This window comes from Leiobunum rupestre, chromosome 7 (assembly GCF_980474605.1).
Source record: "Leiobunum rupestre chromosome 7, qqLeiRupe1.1.hap1, whole genome shotgun sequence".
Classification (NCBI taxonomy): domain Eukaryota; kingdom Metazoa; phylum Arthropoda; class Arachnida; order Opiliones; family Sclerosomatidae; genus Leiobunum; species Leiobunum rupestre.
Genome location: NC_143390.1, coordinates 11,733,394 through 11,755,264, shown reverse-complemented (window position 1 = coordinate 11,755,264; position 21,871 = coordinate 11,733,394). Strand labels below are relative to the sequence as shown.

General features: G+C 35.4%; 1 protein-coding gene and 1 long non-coding RNA gene across 3 annotated transcripts; one reads left to right on the top strand and one right to left on the bottom strand.

The window, feature by feature from the left end:
- Positions 1-17,200: 17,200 nt before the first annotated feature.
- On the bottom strand, positions 17,201-18,711 carry LOC149934438 (uncharacterized). Of its 2 annotated transcripts, XM_090154226.1 has the most exons (5): positions 18,571-18,711; positions 18,020-18,084; positions 17,848-17,942; positions 17,561-17,770; positions 17,201-17,493 (listed from the first exon to the last, which is right to left on the bottom strand). In XM_090154226.1, exons 2-4 carry the CDS (start codon positions 18,059-18,061, stop codon positions 17,605-17,607), a joined length of 303 nt encoding a protein of 100 aa, XP_090010352.1. In that variant the 5' UTR covers positions 18,062-18,084; positions 18,571-18,711; the 3' UTR covers positions 17,201-17,493; positions 17,561-17,604. The 2 variants fall into 2 exon arrangements, with proteins under 2 accessions (XP_090010352.1, XP_090010351.1); XM_090154225.1 differs by having other exon boundaries at positions 17,848-18,084.
- Positions 18,712-18,949: 238 nt separating this feature from the next.
- LOC149934437 (uncharacterized) lies at positions 18,950-19,947 on the top strand. Its single transcript, XR_016472395.1, has 3 exons — positions 18,950-19,040; positions 19,127-19,323; positions 19,817-19,947. It is a non-coding gene; the product is annotated as an uncharacterized LOC149934437 (long non-coding RNA).
- The last annotated feature ends 1,924 nt before the right edge of the window (positions 19,948-21,871 follow it).

Genomic DNA, 21,871 nt, shown 5'->3' with positions numbered 1-21,871 from the left:
TTTCTAGAGAACTGACGGGGGGCTTTTTTTTGAAAGAATACCTTCACGAAAATAATATGCAGGGAAAAATAATAGCACCATTTGGGCGTAGGGAAAGCCGGAAATAGAAAACCCATCCAAAATGACGTCACGATGCTACTTGCACCTGTCCTGTGTACCTCAAACAATATATATGTAAGCTTGCATATTCTGGGTGTAGCGATTATTAACAAAATGTTGATCGTACCAAACGAGGCGATGCCATTTTAATTGGTCACAAGCGGAAAAGAGGTAGACCCGCTAATGCCACGCGAGCACTTTTAATGCAATGACAAAAAAATTAAAATTTTACAATGCCAATAAATACAACTTTTACTTTATTTTTTTAGGTACATTTAATTTTTTTTGATGTACCTTGTACTAAGTTTGGGCTATTTAATACTTTTTTAAATTCAACCATACTTTTTGGACAAATTAATTTGTTTTTTTAGGCTGATTAATATTAAGTGTTAAATCAAATCGTGCCTACGCTTTTTCGACGCGTGATCACACTCAGAAACCACAGGCTCCCCGCCAGCAATAGGCACAAGTAGGCACGTGCCTACGTTGAAAAAGTGTAGGCCTACTTTGGGGGCCTCTAAATTTTTGAAACGGTGCCTATTATAACCCTCAATATTTTTAGTTACTAGTTTGTAAAATAAGATTTGATATTTCAATTTTTAGCCTACTGAGAGTAATATAACAGATTGGAAACGAAGAAAATCGAAAGTTAATTTTATCGAAATGTACTATAGTTAGAGTACGGTTGGCAACGCTGTCCGTGATTATAGATTTTCCCCTTGAAAAAACTTTTTCTTTTGAATTGACTGATAAGAGATGGTGACGCCGGGAGGGGGAAATACGTCATGCTAGGCCGCAAAGTGCAGGGACACCTGTATTTTGGCCTCGGTGTCAGTGAGAAGCTACAATACACACAACAAAGACATTTAGTTTCTTGGAATTTGACGACGTCAGTGAAGAGGACCGGAGGGGGGGGATTGCCAAAACTGGATTTCTCTCTTTCTCGTCCCAGCAGAGGTAAAGCCCAAGCCTATTGATAGGAAGGGGTTATTCTTTCAAATATTGAGGGGAATTTGGGTTTCCCCTTTTTCCCTCTTTTGCGAAGTCACGTGATTTCAGTGACCATCGAACGGGGTCCGTCAGTGATTAGGGCCTCGCGTTTCGTCAATCGTCATTTCGTTTTCGTCTCCTGAGCAAGATAGTTCTCAATTTCGAGTCTCTTTTGGCCAGAATTTAACTAGATTTAATAGTTGATTTTCCAAACAGCCTTTTTCAAGGCTAATAAGCTATTGTAGCTTAATTTTCCAAACAGCCTTTTTCAAGGCTAATAAGCTATTGTAGCTTAATTTTCCAAACAGCCTTTTTCAAGGCTAATAAGCTATTTGTAGCTTAATTTTCCAAACAGCCTTTTTCAAGGCTAATAAGCTATTGTAGCTTAATTTTCCAAACAGTCTTTTTCAAGGCTAATAAGCTATTGTAGCTTAATTTTCCAAACAGTCTTTTTCAAGGCTAATAAGCTATTGTAGCTTAATTTTCCAAACAGCCTTTTTCAAGGCTAATAAGCTATTGTAGCTTAATTTTCCAAACAGTCTTTTTCAAGGCTAATAAGCTATTGTAGCTTAATTTTCCAAACAGCCTTTTTCAAGGCTAATAAGCTATTTGTAGCTTAATTTTCCAAACAGCCTTTTTGAAGGCTAATAAGCTATTTGTAGCTTAATTTTCCAAACAGCCTTTTTCAAGGCTAATAAGCTATTGTAGCTTAATTTTCCAAACAGCCTTTTTCAAGGCTAATTTGCTATTTATAGCTGATTTTCCCACTGCCTTTTTGAAACCTAATTAGCTATTAAATTTACATATACTATAGCTCTGCTTTATCCAAACAGTCTTTTCGAGACTACTAAGCTATTACAAGCTTCGTTTAGAATTGGTTTTAAATTAAGTTTTAAAATATGAGCACCCGAAAGTTTTTATCTGGGGCCCAAAAACGCCAGAAGCGCAAGAGAGAAGATGGTGTTGTTAGTAGTCAGAAAGGCGCAATGGAACGTTTTTTGAAATCGTCAGGCAAGAGTCATAATGATAGTCCCGGGGAAAGCTTGGGAAATAAAGAGGGTTTAAAATTCGAAGGTTGTAATATTTCTGAGGTTCTTCCAAACGTCAGTTCTGCTTTAGACATTGCACTAAGTAATGAAGCCGAAATTATTAGAAACCCTACTATATCTGCCGATGTGCAAGATTTAACTAATTTAACAGAAGTGCGCTTACACGAATTGGATATTAGTTTAGATAAATATTGCCTTCCAGTTCAGCCTAAACTCAATCCTTTTCCTAAAACTTTAATGGGTGGTAAAAATCGTGGTTTCATTTCTTCTTGGTACGACAAATATCGAATGCTTGAGTATTCAGTTGCAAAAAATGCAGTTTACTGATTTTGTTGCCGTCATTTTCTAGGCAGTAGAAATACTGGATTTGTGAACGGATTTTCGGATTGGAAAAATATGGCGAAAAAATTCGAAGAACATTTCACTTCGAATAAATCTTCCCACCAACTAGCCTATAGAATGTATTTAGACTACACTGAATTAAAATCTCGTGGATCAATAGCGTGTCAGGTTAATGGCCACCATAGACTTGACGTAATTAGAAATAGAGAGGTATTATCTGCACACGTGGAAGTCATAATTGTATGTTCTCAACAATATTTAGCACTTCAGGGGAATACATCTGCCGATAAAATTGGAAACAAAGGAAATTTTATTGAAATTTTAGAACTTCTGAAAATAAAATGTCCTGATTTGAAAGCCAAATGCGAGAGTATGCCCAATAATGCAAAATATATTCACAGCACTGTACAAAATGAAATAATTGACATTTGTGCAAATTTAGTAAGGAAAATGATTGTCGAAGAGGTCATCGAATCCGGTGGGTTTTACTCTGTAATTACCGATGAAACCCGAGACAATGCAGGGGTGGAGCAGCTAAGCGTTTGTATTCGATATACTAGAATAGAAATAGGTGTCGTAGAAAGATTTCTAGGTTTCACTGATTTACATAAGTTCGATTCTGAGAATATCAGCTTGGCAATTATAAATCTTTTGACAGAGGGTGGTTTAAAACTGGAGAATTGCGTTGGACAGACATATGACGGGGCAAGAGGGTGAAAGTAGAAGAGGCAGTAGGCGGACATTGTCCGTACGTGCATTGCTACGCGCACCGCTTAAATTTAGTGTTAGTTGACTGTTGCTCCAAAATATTGGCAGTTAGGGAACTACTTGGTTTGGTTCAGGCCATATACAATTTTCAAAGCAATTCGGTTATTAGAAGCGAATATTTTGAAAACTCCCAAAAAGATCTGGGCTATGAGATACTTAAAATGCCACAAAGCTGCGACACTCGGTGGTGGAGTAAAAAAAAAGGTGTTAGTTATTTTAGAAATAGACTTGATTCCGTAGTTTTAACATTAGATAATCTAATTGAAAACGGAAAACCAGAGGAAGCTGCTGAGTGTCGTGGGTATATATCCCAATTACATAACTTTAACAACTTAATATTAATTGTCGCACTAGACGAAGTATTAGGCGTAACGAATTCCCTGTCGGAATACTTGCAAAGTTCGAAAGTTATTTTAACGGAAGCCGTTGCCATTTGCCAAGCTACCGTTAAGATCTTAGAAGAATGTAGGAACTCGGAACGTTTTGATTTAATTTGGGTAGAAGCTACTAAAATCGCAGAATCTGCTTTTATTGCAATACCTGATCGTTACAGCGAACCGATAGCTTTACAGAAACGTAAAATAATCCCTAACAAGAGATTAAAACATAGTGTGGTAACGAGTACAACGGGTAGCAGGGAAACGGAAGCAAAAACCCTGATTGACCAGTTGAGGTCCACCTATTTCGAATTAGTTGATAAATTTATTTCAGAAATGAAAATTCGACTATTGGAAAACTCTGGCTTATTCAAAGGTATAATGGTGTCTGACCCTAACTCGGAAAACTTTCTTAACGAAAACGATATCGTAACCCATTGTAACACTAATAATCGGTTTCAATTCGACCTGAATTTATTAAAAAGCCAAATTAAAATAGCCAGAAATTTAATTATCCCCAAGAAATTTACCAGCGTAATCGACTGCTTCCACTATTTAATTAAAATGGCAGATGGGTTCCCCGACCTAGTGAAATACTACAAAATTGTTTCTTGCATTCCTGTGGCAAATACAATCTCAGAAAGAAGTTTCAGTTCACTCAAAAGAATTAAAACACGTCTACGGACAACTATGGGAGAATTTAGGCTTTCAAATCTGGCTACACTGTCGATAAATCATGATTTGTCGAATTGTTTAAAAGAAAACCCAAAGTTAGTAGTCGACGAATTTGGAAAAAAACTAATCGAAGAGTGTCATTCCTTGATTAAAATGCCTTTAAAAAATTCAATGGGAAAATAGAAATCATGTCAAAATTTAAAACATTTAAATAAAAAAATCCTTGAAACTCGGGAATTTTTTAAATAAACATTATAGATGGGGCCTCTAATTCAGGCTGGGCCTACGTGCATAAAATCCCTGGCGGGGCTACTGAGAAACCACCTCCCCGGGACAAAAATCTCGGTAACACGTCCAAGAGCCCATGACAAAATAAGCATGTGATAAGGTACACGATGGGTCAAGACATTTTTTAATTAGGTTAGTGATTTGTAACAAAGAACTGTTTGTCTTACGGGTCAAAGTGGGAGCTTTCCGGAAATACGAAGCACGTGACGTCACTTCCGGTGACCTTGAAAATTGATAGGACCTGATATTGGTATCATTCGATTGGTCTCAACGTGCTCTTACCAAATATCGCTAATTTAACGATCAAATCTGAACCAAGAGGCGTATAAGACTATAAAACTAATTTTGAGCCCCTCCCAAATTTACATGTATAAGACAAAATTACTTTTTTAGTCTTATACGCCGTTTGGTTCAGATTTGAAGGTTAAATTAGCGATATTTGGTAAGAGCACGTTGAGACCAATCGAATGATACCAATATCAGGTCCTATCAATTTTCAAGGTCACCGGAAGTGACGTCACGTGCTTCGTATTTCCGGAAAGCTCCCACTTTGACCCGTAAGACAAACAGTTCTTTGTTACAAGTCACTAACCTAATTAAAAAATATCTTGACCCATCGTGTACCTTATCACATGCTTATTTTGTCATGGGCTCTTGGACTATAAGTAGATATATGGAAACGCAAACTTGCTATTCTGTAAACCAGTGGTTCCCAAAAAGTGTTACACGGAACCCCGAGGTTCCGTGGAAGGGTCACAGGGGTTCCGACACTTCGCAGCGTGACCATCAATCCTTCATTGTTTATTGTTAATTTATAAAGAATAACAGTACTGATATAAAAAGGGGTCTTTATTCATAGACGTTCCATATTCATCGTTACATTATTGACTGAGAAATATGTTGGGGCATGTCTGCGTGAGGTTGAGGCAATGGATTAGGAAGGTGGCACCCTCTGGTGGTTAACACATTTATCAACACTCAGTATCTTACTGCACTCCATGAAATTGGGGTGTTGTTTCAAACAGTTTTAACACCATTTGTACACTTTTGATGAGTCCAAATTTTACACTGTTAGGGGTGTTTTATTACCCACATTTTGGTTCTAATCAACCAGTTAACAAATAAATATTTAATTTCACCTATATAAAGGTGTTAAAATACCCTTTTGAAAGGTACATTGCCATTATAAGAGCTCAATAACAATTTTAATGGTGTTACTAAGTAATTTTAAAGTGTTCAATAACACCTTTTATTAGTTAAAAAACACCCTTGAAAGAGTGCTAAAGGAATTGTTTCTAATAAATACTTTTATACCACTATATAAAGAACAGAGAACCACTGATGTACAATAAAACTTTATTTAAAAGCTACGCGGCGTCGTCGTCAGGCAAAACTAATCTAGAGAAAATCTATGGCCGTGAGTTCTGGACAGAAACAGAGTAAACACGGCTCGAGTGTAGACACAAGAATAACAAAAATACATTTTATACCAAAACAATATTACCCTGGTGGAGTAACTGTACATAGTGCATAGCAAACTCCTGGGCGGGGCCATCAATGTTGTTAATAAGTCGATTAGCGATTTTTAATTTCACATTTTCTATAGACTCTCTAATGTTCAATTTTATTGGGTTATTTTCTTTAGAGATTAGTTTAGCATTGTTGGTGTCTATAGTGTGTGAAACCCCCCCGAACTTGTTCAACAATGGCCTTGGGCCTTTTTAGTCTAAGAGCCTGATTGTGTTCCTTTCGAGCGTCAATCTGCCAGAATTCTAAAAGTTGGAAAAGATAATATTTACGGTGCGGTGGAGTATCCGACGAAACCGAATTAAGCTATAGTCGTAGCTACGGCGTAAAACATTAAAAACTGCTTTAAACTTTAATAACATTACGGAAAAATCACCTAATCCACTAAAAACTTTGTTTACTATTAATTTTAACCAAAAAAGCCAAAGTTATCTAAAAATACGGAGAAAAATTGAAATTTCAAAAAAAAACTAAAACAGATAGCGATACAAGTGCCTTATATTTTTCGACCGCGTTTTTCGAAGTTTCCATTAATTTACTAAAATTTAACATAGGAAATGTGATTGAAATAATATTATTAATAATAAAATTAACGTCAATGATACTACAATACGTGTTTAATCAAATATGAATAGGAAAAGTGATTGAAATTAATATTATTTGAATATTATAAGGGTAATGATCAATTAATTTGGGTGGATGTGATTTTTGATCGTTTCTTCGTTCAGTTACGTATTGATGCTAGAATAGGATTATAATTGGCGGGTGGCGGGAAGTTTGAATTAGACAATTTCTTTCGATATGCTAGAATAGGATTATAATTGGCGGGTAGGCGGGAAGTTTGAATTAGACAATTTCTTTCGATATGCTAGAATCAGGATTATAAATTGGTGGGTGGCGGGAAGTCTTGAATTAGACAATTTCTTTCGATATGCTAGAATAGGATTATAATTGGCGGGTGGCGGGAAGTTTGAATTAGACAATTTCTTTCGCATATGCTAGAATAGGATTATAATTGGCGGGTGGCGGGATAACGGCATTGAATTACGACAATTTCTTTCGATATGCTAGAATAGGATTATAATTGGAGGGTGGCGGGAAGTTTGAATTAGACAATTTCTTTCGATTTGCTAGAATAGTATTATAATTTGGCGGGTGGCGGGAAGTTTGAATTAGACAATTTCTTTCGATATGCTAGAATAGGATTATAATTGGCGGGTGGCGGGAAGTTTGAATTAGACAATTTCTTTCGATATGCTAGAATAGGATTATAATTGGAGGGTGGCGGGAAGTTTGAATTAGACAATTTCTTTCGATTTGCTAGAATAGGCTTATAATTTGGCGGGTGGCGGGAAGTTTGAATTAGACAATTTCTTTCGATATGCTAGAATAGGATTATAATTGGCGGGTGGCGGGAAGTTTGAATTAGACAATTTCTTTCGATTTGCTAGAATAGGCTTATAATTTGGCGGGTGGCGGGAAGTTTGAATTAGACAATTTCTTTCGATATGCTAGAATAGGATTATAATTGGCGGGTGGCGGGAAGTTGGTATTAGACAATTTTTGAAGAAGATGAAAATAGCTGTCTATCATAGAGAAATGAAAAAACTTGTTAGAGTTAGATGTTTAACAGAAGAAATGTGCCTACATAAGGTTTCGATTTCCTCTTTACCATTGTCAGAAATGTCTTCTTCGACTTCGCAAATCGATTATTCGGATGCATTAGAAGCAAAATTGGATTCGGAAGATGCAAAGTCAGATTTAGAATTTAACTCTGGCAATTTGGAAGATGCAAATTCAGATTTGGAATTTACCTTTGGTAATTCGAATATTTTATCTTCGGATACGGAAACTACTTCATCTATAAATAATGTTTTAGCTGAAATATGTGTTGCTAATTTTTTGGAAGGAGTAAATAGTCCCATAATTTTTTCTTTTAAATCCAGTTTTCCTTTCCCCACCCTTTTTTGCGCCATTATCTAAAATTACTTTTAAAGGTTTTCGCGGCTTATTTTGATATCCCATTATTTTTTCCCAAATATCCCAAATCCGCCCTTTTCTTGTCCCGAGGTATGCTTCAATTTTTCAACTAACTCTTGGTATGATTTCTTTCTGTTTTGATTTGGGCGAGGGGTAAGACACGCTGCGAACTCGGTGTACCCTGCCGTACCTTTGACAGTGCTAAATGCACGAACTTGGTGTACAGATTATCTGAGACTGTCTTACTACTCGGATTTGGCCAGCTTAGTAAAGTTAAGTGCAGTTGATCTATGAGCTAAAGCCACTAAATTTTATTACAACAATAAATTTCCGAATACGCATACTTGATGTCTATTGAAGAAAACAAAACACTTATTGATTTAGTCATAGCTATCAGCTACGTTATATATGCGTAAATTAAATTTTATGGCGTCATGTTAAAAGACTGAGATATGTAATATTGTCATGAAAATAAAATATTAAAACAATTTTAACCGTTTCTTAATTCAATTGCGATAGTTAAATTCAAACACCTCTAGGATAAGTTAGTTTAAGCATCAATAAACATATACTAATACTATATAAATGAGATAATTATTATCCCTACATCAGGTTTTTTATTTTAAATAACAAGATAAAACTAGGAAGACGTTATTAACGTAGAAGATTTTTGGATGTCGAAAATTAAATAAATTAACTGTGTACCTGTACTCAATGACTTGTTATTATCATAAAATAATAATAATAATAATAATAATATTAAAAATACGAACTACTCTTTGTATAAAGCGTATAAAGTTAGTTTCTCAATGGAAAAATAACGCGTGGTTAACCTTTCAGAGATTAAATGAAATAAGCAAAAAACTTGAATACATTTCATTTTAAGTATAAGGAGTATTTTGACAAAGTGTTACAATATGAGAATTGATAAATTTGATAGGATTATTAGTAAGTGGTTTCGCGTATACCACATCAATACCTTATGAGAAATCGTATCTGAATATAAACGAAAAAAGTTTCAAATGTAGCATTTTATTTATCAAAAATTTATTATAAAACAAAAACAGCCAGCTCATCCACCAAATAAACTTCCCTTTCCAGGGACGGGTCCATATACCAATCCCAGGTGTAATGGTACCGTTGCAAGATTAAGCATAGTTTAGTCGCGTACGGCGCTGGCCTATATCTGGGTGAGAGAGGGGAAAGTATTAGCTCGTGATATTATAAGATATGTTCCTGAATAGAAGAGAGGCGTTTCAATTATATTAACCTCTCATTTTCAAAATGTTTTAAAGAATAGAGGTGAGATATTAAGAGAAAATGAATTAATATTTCTTTTTAAGGATTAAAACGAAGAATTAATTATTACTCTGTTTAAAAACTATTTCTGAATCTTCATCATATCCGCTTACGTCGATCACATTCGTCCATTTTAATGCCTCTACATCGATGGAAGCCAAAGAATACGCGAAACAAGTCATACTTAGATTATCTTGAAGCTGTAATGAATTGAAAGTAACAAGTGCAATTGATCTATGAACTAAAGCCACTAAATTTTATTTCAACAATAATTTTCCTTATACGCATACTTGATGTCTATTGAAGAAAACAAAAAACGTATTGATAATAGATTTTATTTCTCAATATAATACAGAAATATTGGATATAAATACGTTCAAGTATTATTTATCCATAGTGAAATTCCGTGGGCTTTGAATATGGCGCAGTTCGTATCACAGTTGCTATGATACTTTAATTTTGGACACCCGAAGTTTTCTACGTTTATAAAATATTTCCCCGAGACATTTTGATAAATTTAGATTTTTCTAGTCCTTTGCTCAAAAAGGTTTCCGCCTTATGTGAAATGCGTGCTAGTATATTACGCAAATCTTCGAGTCCATAGTCCCCTTCATTCCATTCTTTACCGCAAATGCTCCGAGATATCCCCGAGCAGAGCCCCTGTTCACTCTACTCGATAAACTGATACGGCGGTTTCAACGTAAATACATCACTTTCACCAGTTTCCAGAACTAGATCCGCTAGTTCTTCAATAATAAAATTTTGATTTGCTCTGAGGAAATTAACTTCAATAATGCAAGAAAAATCGTTCGACCTATTCAAAAGACGCGACTCTTGTATTTTAAACCCACAGTGTCACGTGTAAATAACGTTTTACTTACATTTTTCCGAAGTATTCTTAGGACTAGTTTATGGCTAAAATCCACTGATGGCTAAGTTGCTTGGAACACGTTCTTTTCATATGTATATTTCGAACTTTGCACGTGTCATTTATTATCACTCTCAAGATTTCATACATACAAAGGAAAAATTCCGGTTTTTATGTTAAACTTTGTTGTACTTTGTACCACGCCTTAAACAATTAGGATTATGCCACCACGTTCGAAACAGCGGATTAAGCAGGCTTTGGAAATTAAGGGTATATCGGCGCAATACGCGTTTAAACAATTCACGGTCAATATTCAAATCCCGGTCTCCATGTATTTTCTATGAGATACGGTGCTCACAGCTCTCTAGCAGTACAACATCGACCGGTGAACGCATCAAATACCGTCAATATAATTCCCATGTTATTTCAATGGGGCATGATCCCCGATGCCCCATAGAGCGTTCTCTCATTTGTATACTTCTGATATAATAAGGAAATGGAAGTAGGAGACGTAGTAATAATTAATAAAAAAAAAATCCATAAACAATTGTAGAAATTGGGTGTTATAACCAAGATTATAGGGCGTGACAAGAATATAAGGTCTTAGCAAAAATAAATAGGGGGAGAAAGTCTGGCACTTGGGTCCAACCGCACGACGTCTTATTTGAGGGGTAAAATTTTGGGCTTCGGAAATGACTTCCCCCTCGCCTCTTTACAGGGACACAAAGGTATCGGTTGTACTCCGCCACGATGAAAAATAGTTCTCTATAAAATACGTGAATATTAAACTTTTGCTTTCGATAATTTGGTTAATTTAGTTCCTAAATAAAGTAAATATATCATAGAAACTAAAACGCGACATTTTAAAAATAATAACATGACTTTTGAAAAGAAATAAACCGTAACTAGAATAACACTCGCTTAAATCGTGGAGAGCGTGGCGCCATCTAAGAGCGGAGATCGGGACTAATTGGTAAATCTACGATGTTAAGGCCTAACAATTGGCAAGTTTAACTGAAATAATAGCTATAGCTACGAGCTTTTTTGTTTATTTTACAATTGATATAGTAATTATTAATTAAAATCAACCGTTTTCGAAGGAAATAATGGTCAGCATTTGACAGAGAGACTATTTGAAATCGCGAGGCGGTGACCTGGTTGCCAGGGAATAAAATTCAAAATTTTCATCTTGAGCGCGGACCGGAATACCACAAATGCACTACTTCGCGCGTAATGTGCTATCCTTATTGGTTAGAAATATCACGTGATCACTAGCTCTTCAAAAAGGGTGTCCAGCATGGTGGAAGGTAAAATCTGAAGGCAGTGATAGACTTTCTCCCCATATTTACTTTTGGTCTTATTTAGTTCTTAAAATAACTCGGGAACTTTGACTGAGGTTATTTTAACTTAACTCTGGTTTGGAAGTTAAATAAAAAGTCGTTCTTATTTGAAAATATATAAAATAGTTTAATAGGTAATGGTTGATTTTATGGGAGCGCTTATTTTGTCGAACTTGGTTCTCTACGAAGTCTTACTACTAAAGTTTTTCTCCAAAAATCTCCTTCTTCAATTTCGAGCGTCTTCTCAGGCGCACCTGTATTTTTACCCTCCAGGCCTACTTCCCAATTTTTCCACTCTTATTGTTCGGGTCCGGTTAACGGGCTTTTCTGGGAATCGGGGCTCTGCTAGAAAGCTTATGCCTTCCTTCAACTCGTTTTTGGGGTTTTTACACTAACGCTTTGCTTCCGAACCAAATTCGACACGGTTACAACAAACAAAAAAAACACTTGTTACAAAAATATATTTTTCCTTTTTTGGTTTCGACACATTGTGAAACACCTAAGTTCTAACAGTTCTCACTCCAAACGGAAATGTTATTAAGCGTCCTACATCCTTACTCTACGCTATGGAAATAAACTAACAATGTATAATTTAATTCAGTCAAATAATGTTCATTCTTTATTTAATTGCTCATTATTTGGGGGGAGTTTGTAGAAAAATATGAAAAGCCAAAATATACCAAGTATAAATGTTGTAAAACACCCCATTCAGGCCCGGACTGGCCAGGTGCGTGCGTGCGTGCGTGCGTGTGTGTGTGTGTGTGGGGGGGGGGGGGTAAAGACAACTGCGGGGCTTTAAAGGGGTACTGGGGGTTTTGGTACGACTGCGAGTTTGAGTTATTTTTTGCGGGGAAAAGGGTACCACGGAAATTCTCTCATGGGAAAGGGGGAGGGGAGTACTAATGATATTCTCGCATGGAGAAAAGGGGGAGAGGGTACCACGGTAATTATCACTGCAGTGGTTCGACTATGGGAAAAGGGTGCCACGGATATAATCCCATGGGAAAATGGGTTTGGGGAGGCTTACTGGGGTGGAGTGCCTCGAAACATAGTAACTAGCCTGTAAGGCGGGCTCCTCGGCTAATATGAGACAATATAGTATAGTCATTTTGGCAAAATTTTAGGATATACCAGTATATTTTGCTTTCCCTTTAACCCAATAAAGTGTATTTGACATTTAATTAAAAATCAAAATAATTCGTCAAAGTGGTTTAGTTTAAATATATATTTATAATAAAAAACCTGCCACCGAGGGCACTACCATAAGGCGATGTAAATGTTTTCTCTGCGAACCTTGAAGGCGTGGCACTCAGATTTTTGCTACTGGTTAACAGGGTTGCCATACACATTTTCTATGTAAAATAGTTTTTTGTATATAATAGCGTCAGCTCCTCCAATTCCCGTCATGAGCTTCAAAAACTCTCAAAACGGCAACTTCTAGTTTATTTTATTTAGTTTTTTTGTAAGTGTAATATTTCACTCTGATAGATTTCCGCAAACTAATGAAATCTTCAATGTTACATGAAAAGAATTAAAATTTCGAAAGCGAGCAGACGACTTTTATACAGACTAGGCGCTTTAAAAAAAACCGCTTTTAGGTAATCGCCAAGATGAAAAGTGTCCATTATTTCAACAAGCACTATATAAACAGTATCTTGCAGGTACTGGCTGTCGGAAATATTACTTCTTGGAAATTTCCTCATAATTGTTTTATTAAAACGTCTATTGGAATAGCTCATTTTATAGAAAAATTTGGGAAGCTATTTAGTGTCGTTGTGGAGCAATTACCGTTTCATTAAATGCGTGATCTTCGTGAATATTCGCGTGGTATTAGTGAATTTTCGTTAAATGCGTGACCACGGTTATTCTTCGTTGAAAGTTCGCTAAATGCGTGACCATGCGCGTTGTGCCTTTGGGGAGAAATCGACCTAGGAATACCTTTGGCACTTGGGGGACGAAAAACCCCCCTTTGAAAAATAGCAACGGCACCGCTACGGCGCGGTTAGATAGAGGGGATTAATACCAATCAAACGACATATCAATTAAATTGCTACGTATCAATTAGGTTTTCATCGAGGGCCGTTGATGAGGAGTCCCTTTCGGAGCTAGCATATTCACCACCACCAACGACAACAGCAATTGTGGAAATAACAGCCTCAATTCCTCTATAACTAGAGGGTGAGCCTAAAAAGACGGCGAAATAAAAAAAACTGTTAGGGAATACTAAACTTTATTCGCTAGCGAAACGGGTATAGGCGGCGCCACAGTCGCTACCCCTGCAGCTTGGTTTGTCTGCGTACTTTGTTGATCAAAACAAACGATTAATATGGCGGATTGTAGGCGCAGAGGTGGCATAAATTGCCTTTTTGTAGTAATACTGCCTTTAAAAATATTACAATTCGAGTAAATGGTGAGAAAAGAACGTTGGAGTTATCGTTTCACAATTTTCCGAAATGCAAAAATCTTTTTAATGTGTGGTTAACTAATATAAAATCAGGGAAGATGCACAGATTTGCAGCGCCCATTTTAAAGATAAAGACTTTTTAGAAAGAAATGGTGAGACACAAATTTTACTTGTTATTACTGATTTTAAAGTTAATATTATTAAATATATATCATAATAACTGTCATTTAGATGAAGAGAATTCAAGAGACGCATGAAATGCAGTGCCATTTCAAGCAATAATTTACCATGTAGACTTATTACAAATCCAATGTAACTAAATAAAAAGAGAGGACCCTACGTTTTGTGAATCGTTTTAAAGGTGATCTGTTTTATTATATACTGCAAAATAAGGAAATGCTAATGAATTAAATTAATTTTAGGTCAAGCCGTTCGATTGTCATTATCGCTGGAAAATATTACATTGAGGCCCACAAAATTATGCGTTAAAAGGGCATATTTTTCTATTTTGTATTGGACCCCAATTTTCCTATCTTTGCCACCCTGATGGTTCGGTATGAGTTTTCGAGTTGATTAATAACATTTCGAGCTATTGCCGCAGATCCCAATATGATTAAAAATAATACTGTAAATTCAAATGGTTTTTATTTTTAATACTTATTTGCATATCTTAACATTTTATTCACTTCTATTGTAATTTCTAATTAAGTGGTTTCTTCAATGAATTTAATTGCTTTTAGCTTTGAATTAATTTTATAATACATTTGTTTTTGCCTTTTTAGTTAACATGGCTTTGAGTAGAAAATTCATAACATAAATAGTTCAGTTCATTTGTTATCTACAAATACTAATTGGCCAAAATTTAAAATAGGAACTAATTTAACATATTAAAAATATAACTTTCCTTGACTAGAAGTGTAAATTTAATTATAACTTTTCTTTAACTAAAATCTAAAATAAAAATTATATATTTGGACAACGTTTTTCTTCAAATATTGTCAGTCTCTCTTAATATCAATTAAAAATAGCCCTTGAGAGAATAGACAAAAAAATGAAAAGGCCTAGCTGAATTTTTCCATAGTAGCCTCTACAGTCGTTAGCCAGTAGATTCCTTCCTTTCCAACTTGGTTATTTTGTGCCACTGCCTCTTCAATTGATATTATCTTCGCTACAAATGGACTCTCCACAAATATTTCATCCCGACTAAAAGCTAGAAATACATTTTTGAGACTAACTAAGTGACCAAATAAGAGTACATAAACCTTTTTGAGCCAGCCAAATTTAACCCTCGCAACTCTAACCATTTTATTACCGTACAATACCGAAGGCACAGTTAGTTCTTTTCCTTAATTTTACCCCACTTCTAAAGTCAGAAAGTTGGGATAGCTCACAGTATCTTTATATATAAAATAGACCAGCAATTTACTGCATATTTGCAAAAGCCTGAATTTCTAGAATAATAAGTAAAACAGGTTACATTAAAGAATTGGGTTTTAATAAAAAATATATTTACCCACTATTGCATGAACAATGGACACTTTCAATGCTGTGTTTTCCATCACCAACTTCAAATTTTAACTTTTGTTTTAAGCATCCGCACACCTTATTCTATGGATCAAGAGTAGACTACTCTCCAATATACTTAAAAAATGCTTCATATACCAAATAAAATTATTTAAAATACATTATACATTATACAAAATGCTGAAGCTACTAGTCTATGAAATTAGAACAATCTGGGCTTGTTCTAATGTGAAGATAATAATAAATTTCCTACATACCTTTAAAACTTTCAAACTGATCCCGTGTATGAATTCTCCAAGGCCTACTCATAGTGTTTTTAAACTCTAATATTTATACTTATATTTACGAATTCAATACCTATTGACAGTTCAAAATTAATAAATAAATGTCGTCAATACAAAACATTCGAACACGCTTTAAAAAATTTGCTGAAATCGTTAGTAAAATGTTTTAATTGATGTTATAAAACGCGCATTTTCGCATAACGCCATTACCCGTATCACCCAAATATAGTTCTAGGCAGTGTGACTAGGTGGCGCAGCTGTAGTTTTCGGTGGCGAATTGAAAAAACAAATACGGTACAAAGGCAATTTAGTTAATAATTTGAGAAACATTTATCAAAGCGCGTAAATCGATTAAAAAGACTGTTTTAAAAAGAGGAAGATATTAAGGAAATTTAACATAATATAATATTTTTAGCCGTTTTTTGTTTAGAAAAAATCAATTTTGATATTCCTTCCTAAAGTTTTATCTAAGATAATAATGTTTATCAAAATGCACTCTATATTATAAAACATTAGGATTAAAACCAATATTAATATTAAACTACTAAATACTAAGTAAGGGTTATGGTTACTATAGCGTCAACAAAATATGCATGTTAAACATTAATAACAGTTAATTATTTTTTCTTTAAGAAAATAAATCAATTTTGATATTTGTTCCTAAAAAGTTTATCTAAGATAATAATGTTTATCAAAATGCACTCTTTATAATAAAACATAAGAATTAAAACAAATACATCATTTCTTAATACTATGTTAGGGTTATGGTAACTTTGGCGTCAACGAAACATTAATTACGGTTAATTATACAGGGTGTTAACTAAAACGATACAGAGCCAATTACTCAAAATGTGTTTTATGTAAGAATTTGAAATTTGCAGGTTACATAGAGGGTGCAGGGGGACAAATTACAATGAAATTTGATCCATTAGATTTATGAGTTTTCGATTTATAAGCCCTTAAATGTCGTGTCTTGATTAGAATGACACACACGACCTTATGGGTTTTGGTCTAACATTTCTCGGCTTCCCATTAGTCAAATTAGATCATTTCAAAGCTGTTTAGACTTAAAATTAAACGTAGAACACATTTATAATTGAAACTATTCTTCTAATCCTAACGGTTCTTGAGATAAAATTTGAATGACCTTGAAGACCTGGTTCAAGGTCATTGAAATTTTCTTTGCCATTTGTCCCCCTGCACCCTCGATGTAACCTGCAAATTTCAAATTCTTACATAAAACACATTTTGAGTAATTGGCTCTGTATCGTTTTTTAGTTAACACCCTGTATAATCTTTAAGAAAAGCAATTTTGATATTTGTTCCTGAAGTTGCTATTTAAGAAAGTAATGTTTATTGAATGCACTCTATAAATCAACACATTTGAATGAAAACCTATATTAATACGAAACACTAAGCGAGGCTTGAGAGAAAAATATCATAATATGAATATATATTTACGTATAAGATTAATTTCAGTTAGTTTGATTATCTTTAAGAAAACAATTTCGATATTTGTTCCACAGGGTCCAAAAGATATTAAATTTTGTAATTCAGGGCCCTTCTAAAAATTTTTTAACTTTTCATTTCGAAGTCTGATTTGTCTTCGTTAGCATCTGTTGGCTCTAATTCTTAGCGTGAACCATTTTCGCTGATCTTTAGGAAATTCCATTAATGTCCTTTTGAGAAAAAAACCTAGTTTAACTAATGCTACGAGGCCTTTAAAACTGTAGCGGTGGTTATTACGTCCTTTGTGGTTGGTCGTCCTCAGGCCTGTGCAAAGAGATTTTTTATTCCGAGTCCAATAATTTGATGATATCGCTATCCTCTTGACTCTTGTCTCCTTTCTGAAACATTTTTGTGAAGCTGGTTAATAAAAATTTACACTTACCTTTTCTTGATTTCCTTTGTTTTTCACGTTGAGTGTCCTCATCCTTAGATAGCGGTTTTTGTGTCCTATATAATAAATGAAAAGATCAAAACTATTGATCAAGATCTCACGTGGCATTTGAGATAGTATTGTTGCATATTACCTCCGTTGGGGCTGATCGTTCTCGGGTGCATGCGGCGAGGTGGTTTCAACGTCCCTTCTGTCCCATGTGGCAAGGATCAACGGAATGTTGCGGCGCTGGTGAATTTCGGGTTGACTTTTGTCTTCTTGCTGAATCAATCTTGTGAGTCGAGTTAAACTAAATTTAGACTTACCTTTTCTTGATTGCCTTTGATTTCCAACATGAGGGTCTTCATCTTTCGATTGGTGTTTTGGTGTCCTGTATAATAAAAGAAATGAGTAGAACTATTAATCATTAATTATACTTTTGCTGGATTTTAATTTTATAGCGGTTGTTCCAACATAATAGATAATTTTAGCGGCAACTACTTAACGTGCAGCGAAAACCAGTTGGACTCTAAGCTACGCTATGTTGTGTACCGACTACACCCAAGCCTACAAATTAGATAGTCAAATTTGACTTAACGCGTATTTGTAAGTCAAATATAAAGCTAGCTCTCCGAAATGAAAAGGTTCGAATACATCTACTTTGTATTGGCCATATTCAAACTATTATTAATCCAATCTTCCACCATGAGGAAAAGATAGTAGTAGATCGGATTTATAAGTTTTATTGCGGTTAAATCAAAGAACTATCATAACGTAAACCAAAATGTCCGTAGGCTCTTCGAACGTTTTGGTCGGTTCTATGGTAGGCCTAGTAGGAGGGAGTTAAAATTCTAAGAAAGTTTTGTATATAACTTACGTGTTTACGAATGGTGACGACATTGTGCAGTGGGTGTTCATTTTCGTAATTAATCGCTAAAGTGTGGTCCAAGTACAATGAAAATAGCCAGGACATAAAACAATGTCTTCCAAATAGGTCAGTACTGGTTTGAACGTTTCTTTGTTGTTAAACGTCTCCGAGCGCGTGAAAAAGTCGCGAGGAATATTATACTAATAAAACTAGAGAAATTCGGATGACGCCTTCTATTTAGCGCGGGTAAATGGCGCGAGCACACGCGCTTAGATTACGTACGTCATGTGACGTAAGATAAACAATTTTAGTTTCTACTTTTTTGCTCCATTTATTTTATAAAAACATATTCTATTGTTTTACTTAATCAGATGACGCCATATATTTAACGAAATTGAAAATATTAACAATGGCGATATTCACAAATAACAAATGTTTCCAATTCATAACTACTTCTAAATGTACTTTTGAAAAATGCTGTATGTTACGAGATATATTTATATAAAACGTTTTTATAAAAACTAATATGTATCAAATGTGAAAATCTATTTGTATTCCGTTCCAGAGACATAAAATCAAAAAATGGGACGAGGCGTCGGTATCACAGCGTAAAACCGGAGCCATAATCTGCAGTCCCATGTTCCTCCTTGCGTACACCGGTTCTTCTCAATATTCCGAAATAATTGGTTTTCGCGAGCATCCCCGCTTTCAACTACGGAGCCAGGGTTTCTTTAACTGGTTCATTTTTGTGGCCCTTAATGGGTTAGAGTGTGCAATAACTGGTGGCTTTACCCGGGAGTCGGGGTCCGCCTCTTGTAACCCATAAGGGTGGTGGCGCACTGGGAGATGTTAGCTCTGATCAAATGGTCCAATCTCCACCTCCGACTTGGGTCAGGTTTAAGCTTGAAAATGAAGTTCGGCTCAAGCTAACGGAGTGGGTCCGTGCAAACTGGCCGCCTCGGCGGATTGGGAAGCTTGCTGTGGGGTGGTGGGCCTCCTTATGAGGACACGGTGGTCCTGTTTCCCGGCCTTTTAGATCTAATTAAACAGAGTAATATATTTTTATTCACCTCGATTCACTTTCGGAATCCGAAATATAAACTGACGCTAACGCTCTTTGCTCCAAGTCAATTAAATGGTCGAGTTCCGCTTCATAAATAAGTCCTTTAATTTTTTTGTCTTAGTTGCTACGGTCTCCGACTCTCCGTAACCGCTTCGAGCGAACGTTTTTTTAAAATTTTTCCTTTTTTTGTAGAAGTAGCACTTGGTGTCGGTTCGGACGGCACGGTAGTTGATACAGATTTCGGAAGCCCAGAAGAAACTTGAGACGTTCCGACGATGTGGAATGCGACGATATCCCCATTAATGAACTGGCCAGGTCATCGTCGTCCTGGGATACATATATATCTTTAAAATAAATTTCATCTACCTGAAAAAGACAAAATTGTAGATTATTTTATTAAAATAGTAAATCATTAACCAAAACTAAAACCAAATACGCAATAGATATAGGGATCCGAAATTAAAAACCGATGACTTGGAAATACTTGTATTAATCCAATATATACTTTTATATATAAAGACCCCAATTTTCCATTAGAGCGTTGAATTGGACATGGACATCGATCAGGTGTGCCGCCTCGTTCGTTACGTATTCCGTGTAAAATTTGTTGGCGTGGACACTTTTGACGACGGCATTTAAAACATCAAAGCTCACCCTTTTTCCAGAATTTCCAACCATTAAATTAGGCTTCACGGTATATCGTAGAATGCATACCGCGATATTTTTGTCTACGTTTTGGTAGTTCATATTTTTTTATTAAAAGTTTCAGGACTGTCTGAACATTGAGTTGGGAATATTAATCTAGAGATCCAATCAAATCTGCTCCCCGGGAAACAAGTTTTTGAAAATTACAAATATGCCGTCTCCTCCAAAATGACGAGAAAACGTTATCATATGACCCGTGGCGCCATCCATTATTTTTGAAAAAAAATGTTTTTGCCGGAAAACGTGTCTTATTTGAACGAACCATTGAGAGATAGACGGCCCCACGGATAGAATGATAAAGTTTTCTCGTCATTTGGGAGCAGACGGCAGTATTCTTATTTTTAAAATACTTGTTTCGCGAAATACTGAAATCCGACATTTTTATTGGACCTGTAGATTAATATTCCCAACTCAATGGTCTGAATGGCGTAGAAAACTGGTATGATTTCCTTCTGTTGGAATTTTTTACAAATTCTAGAAATAAATCATTGTTAAATCTATTTAATTCGCTTAAAAGCGCGTCCACACGAAACCGATTGTAGCTAAGAGTCTATGTAATTAACTAACCCATTTTTAAAATGCTTCCTAGGATTGTATATTGACGGAACCTCTCTCTTTAAGTGTCTACTTAAATCCCCGGTTAAAACCCTGGTCCATAAAACAAATGTGGGGAAATAATTTTTTTGCATATATTCGAAAAATATTTTCCCGTAGCTAGGATTATCAACGGTATCGCCAGCTTCGCGATGTTCTTGGACGTCAGCGTGAGCTCCCTCGATAATTGTGTCGCGCATAATTTAAAAAAGTTTGTTTTTCCACCGTCTAACCAATATTCCTCTTCGTTTTTGGGTAACGGGTTTTGCAGTTTCTTCCTCAACAGCTTCACCGGAATCAAGCTCTGTTACTAACAAGGAGACGACCCGAGGTGTTACACACCGATTTTGTGCAAACTCGGGGGATTGGTACTTGGTAGACCTTCGTGTAAATTGAAAAATCCTAAAGGGATTTTATTCAATGGGCAACGGTTTTGCCATGGCAACGAAAAATGTTTTTGACAACATAAAATGGAAATTTTCCCATTGAAAATAACATGGGATTTTGACCGATTCCAAGGAAACATTTACAAAATTGAAAAAAATATTAAATATCCAAAATTATAAAAAAATTTATAAAAATTGACGAAAAAAATCAAAATTGATCACATTTTGATCAATTTTTTTACTTTTTTTCACAGGGAAATTGGTTAAAATCCCATGTTATTTTCAATGGGAAAATTTCAATGTTATGTAGTCAAAAACATTTTTCGTTGCCATGGCAAACCCGTTACCCATTGAATAAAATCTCTTTAGGATTTTTCAAGTTACATGAAGGTCTACCAATCCCCCGAGTTTGAACAAAGTCGGTATTTAACCCCTCGGGTAGTCTCCTTGTAAGTCAGTCTCTTTATAATCGGCTGGTTAAATGTGTTTTTCCGGAATTTGAGATCCATTTACGTCCCCTAATACGTTAACTGATACGCAAACTTTATTGAGATGATTCTCG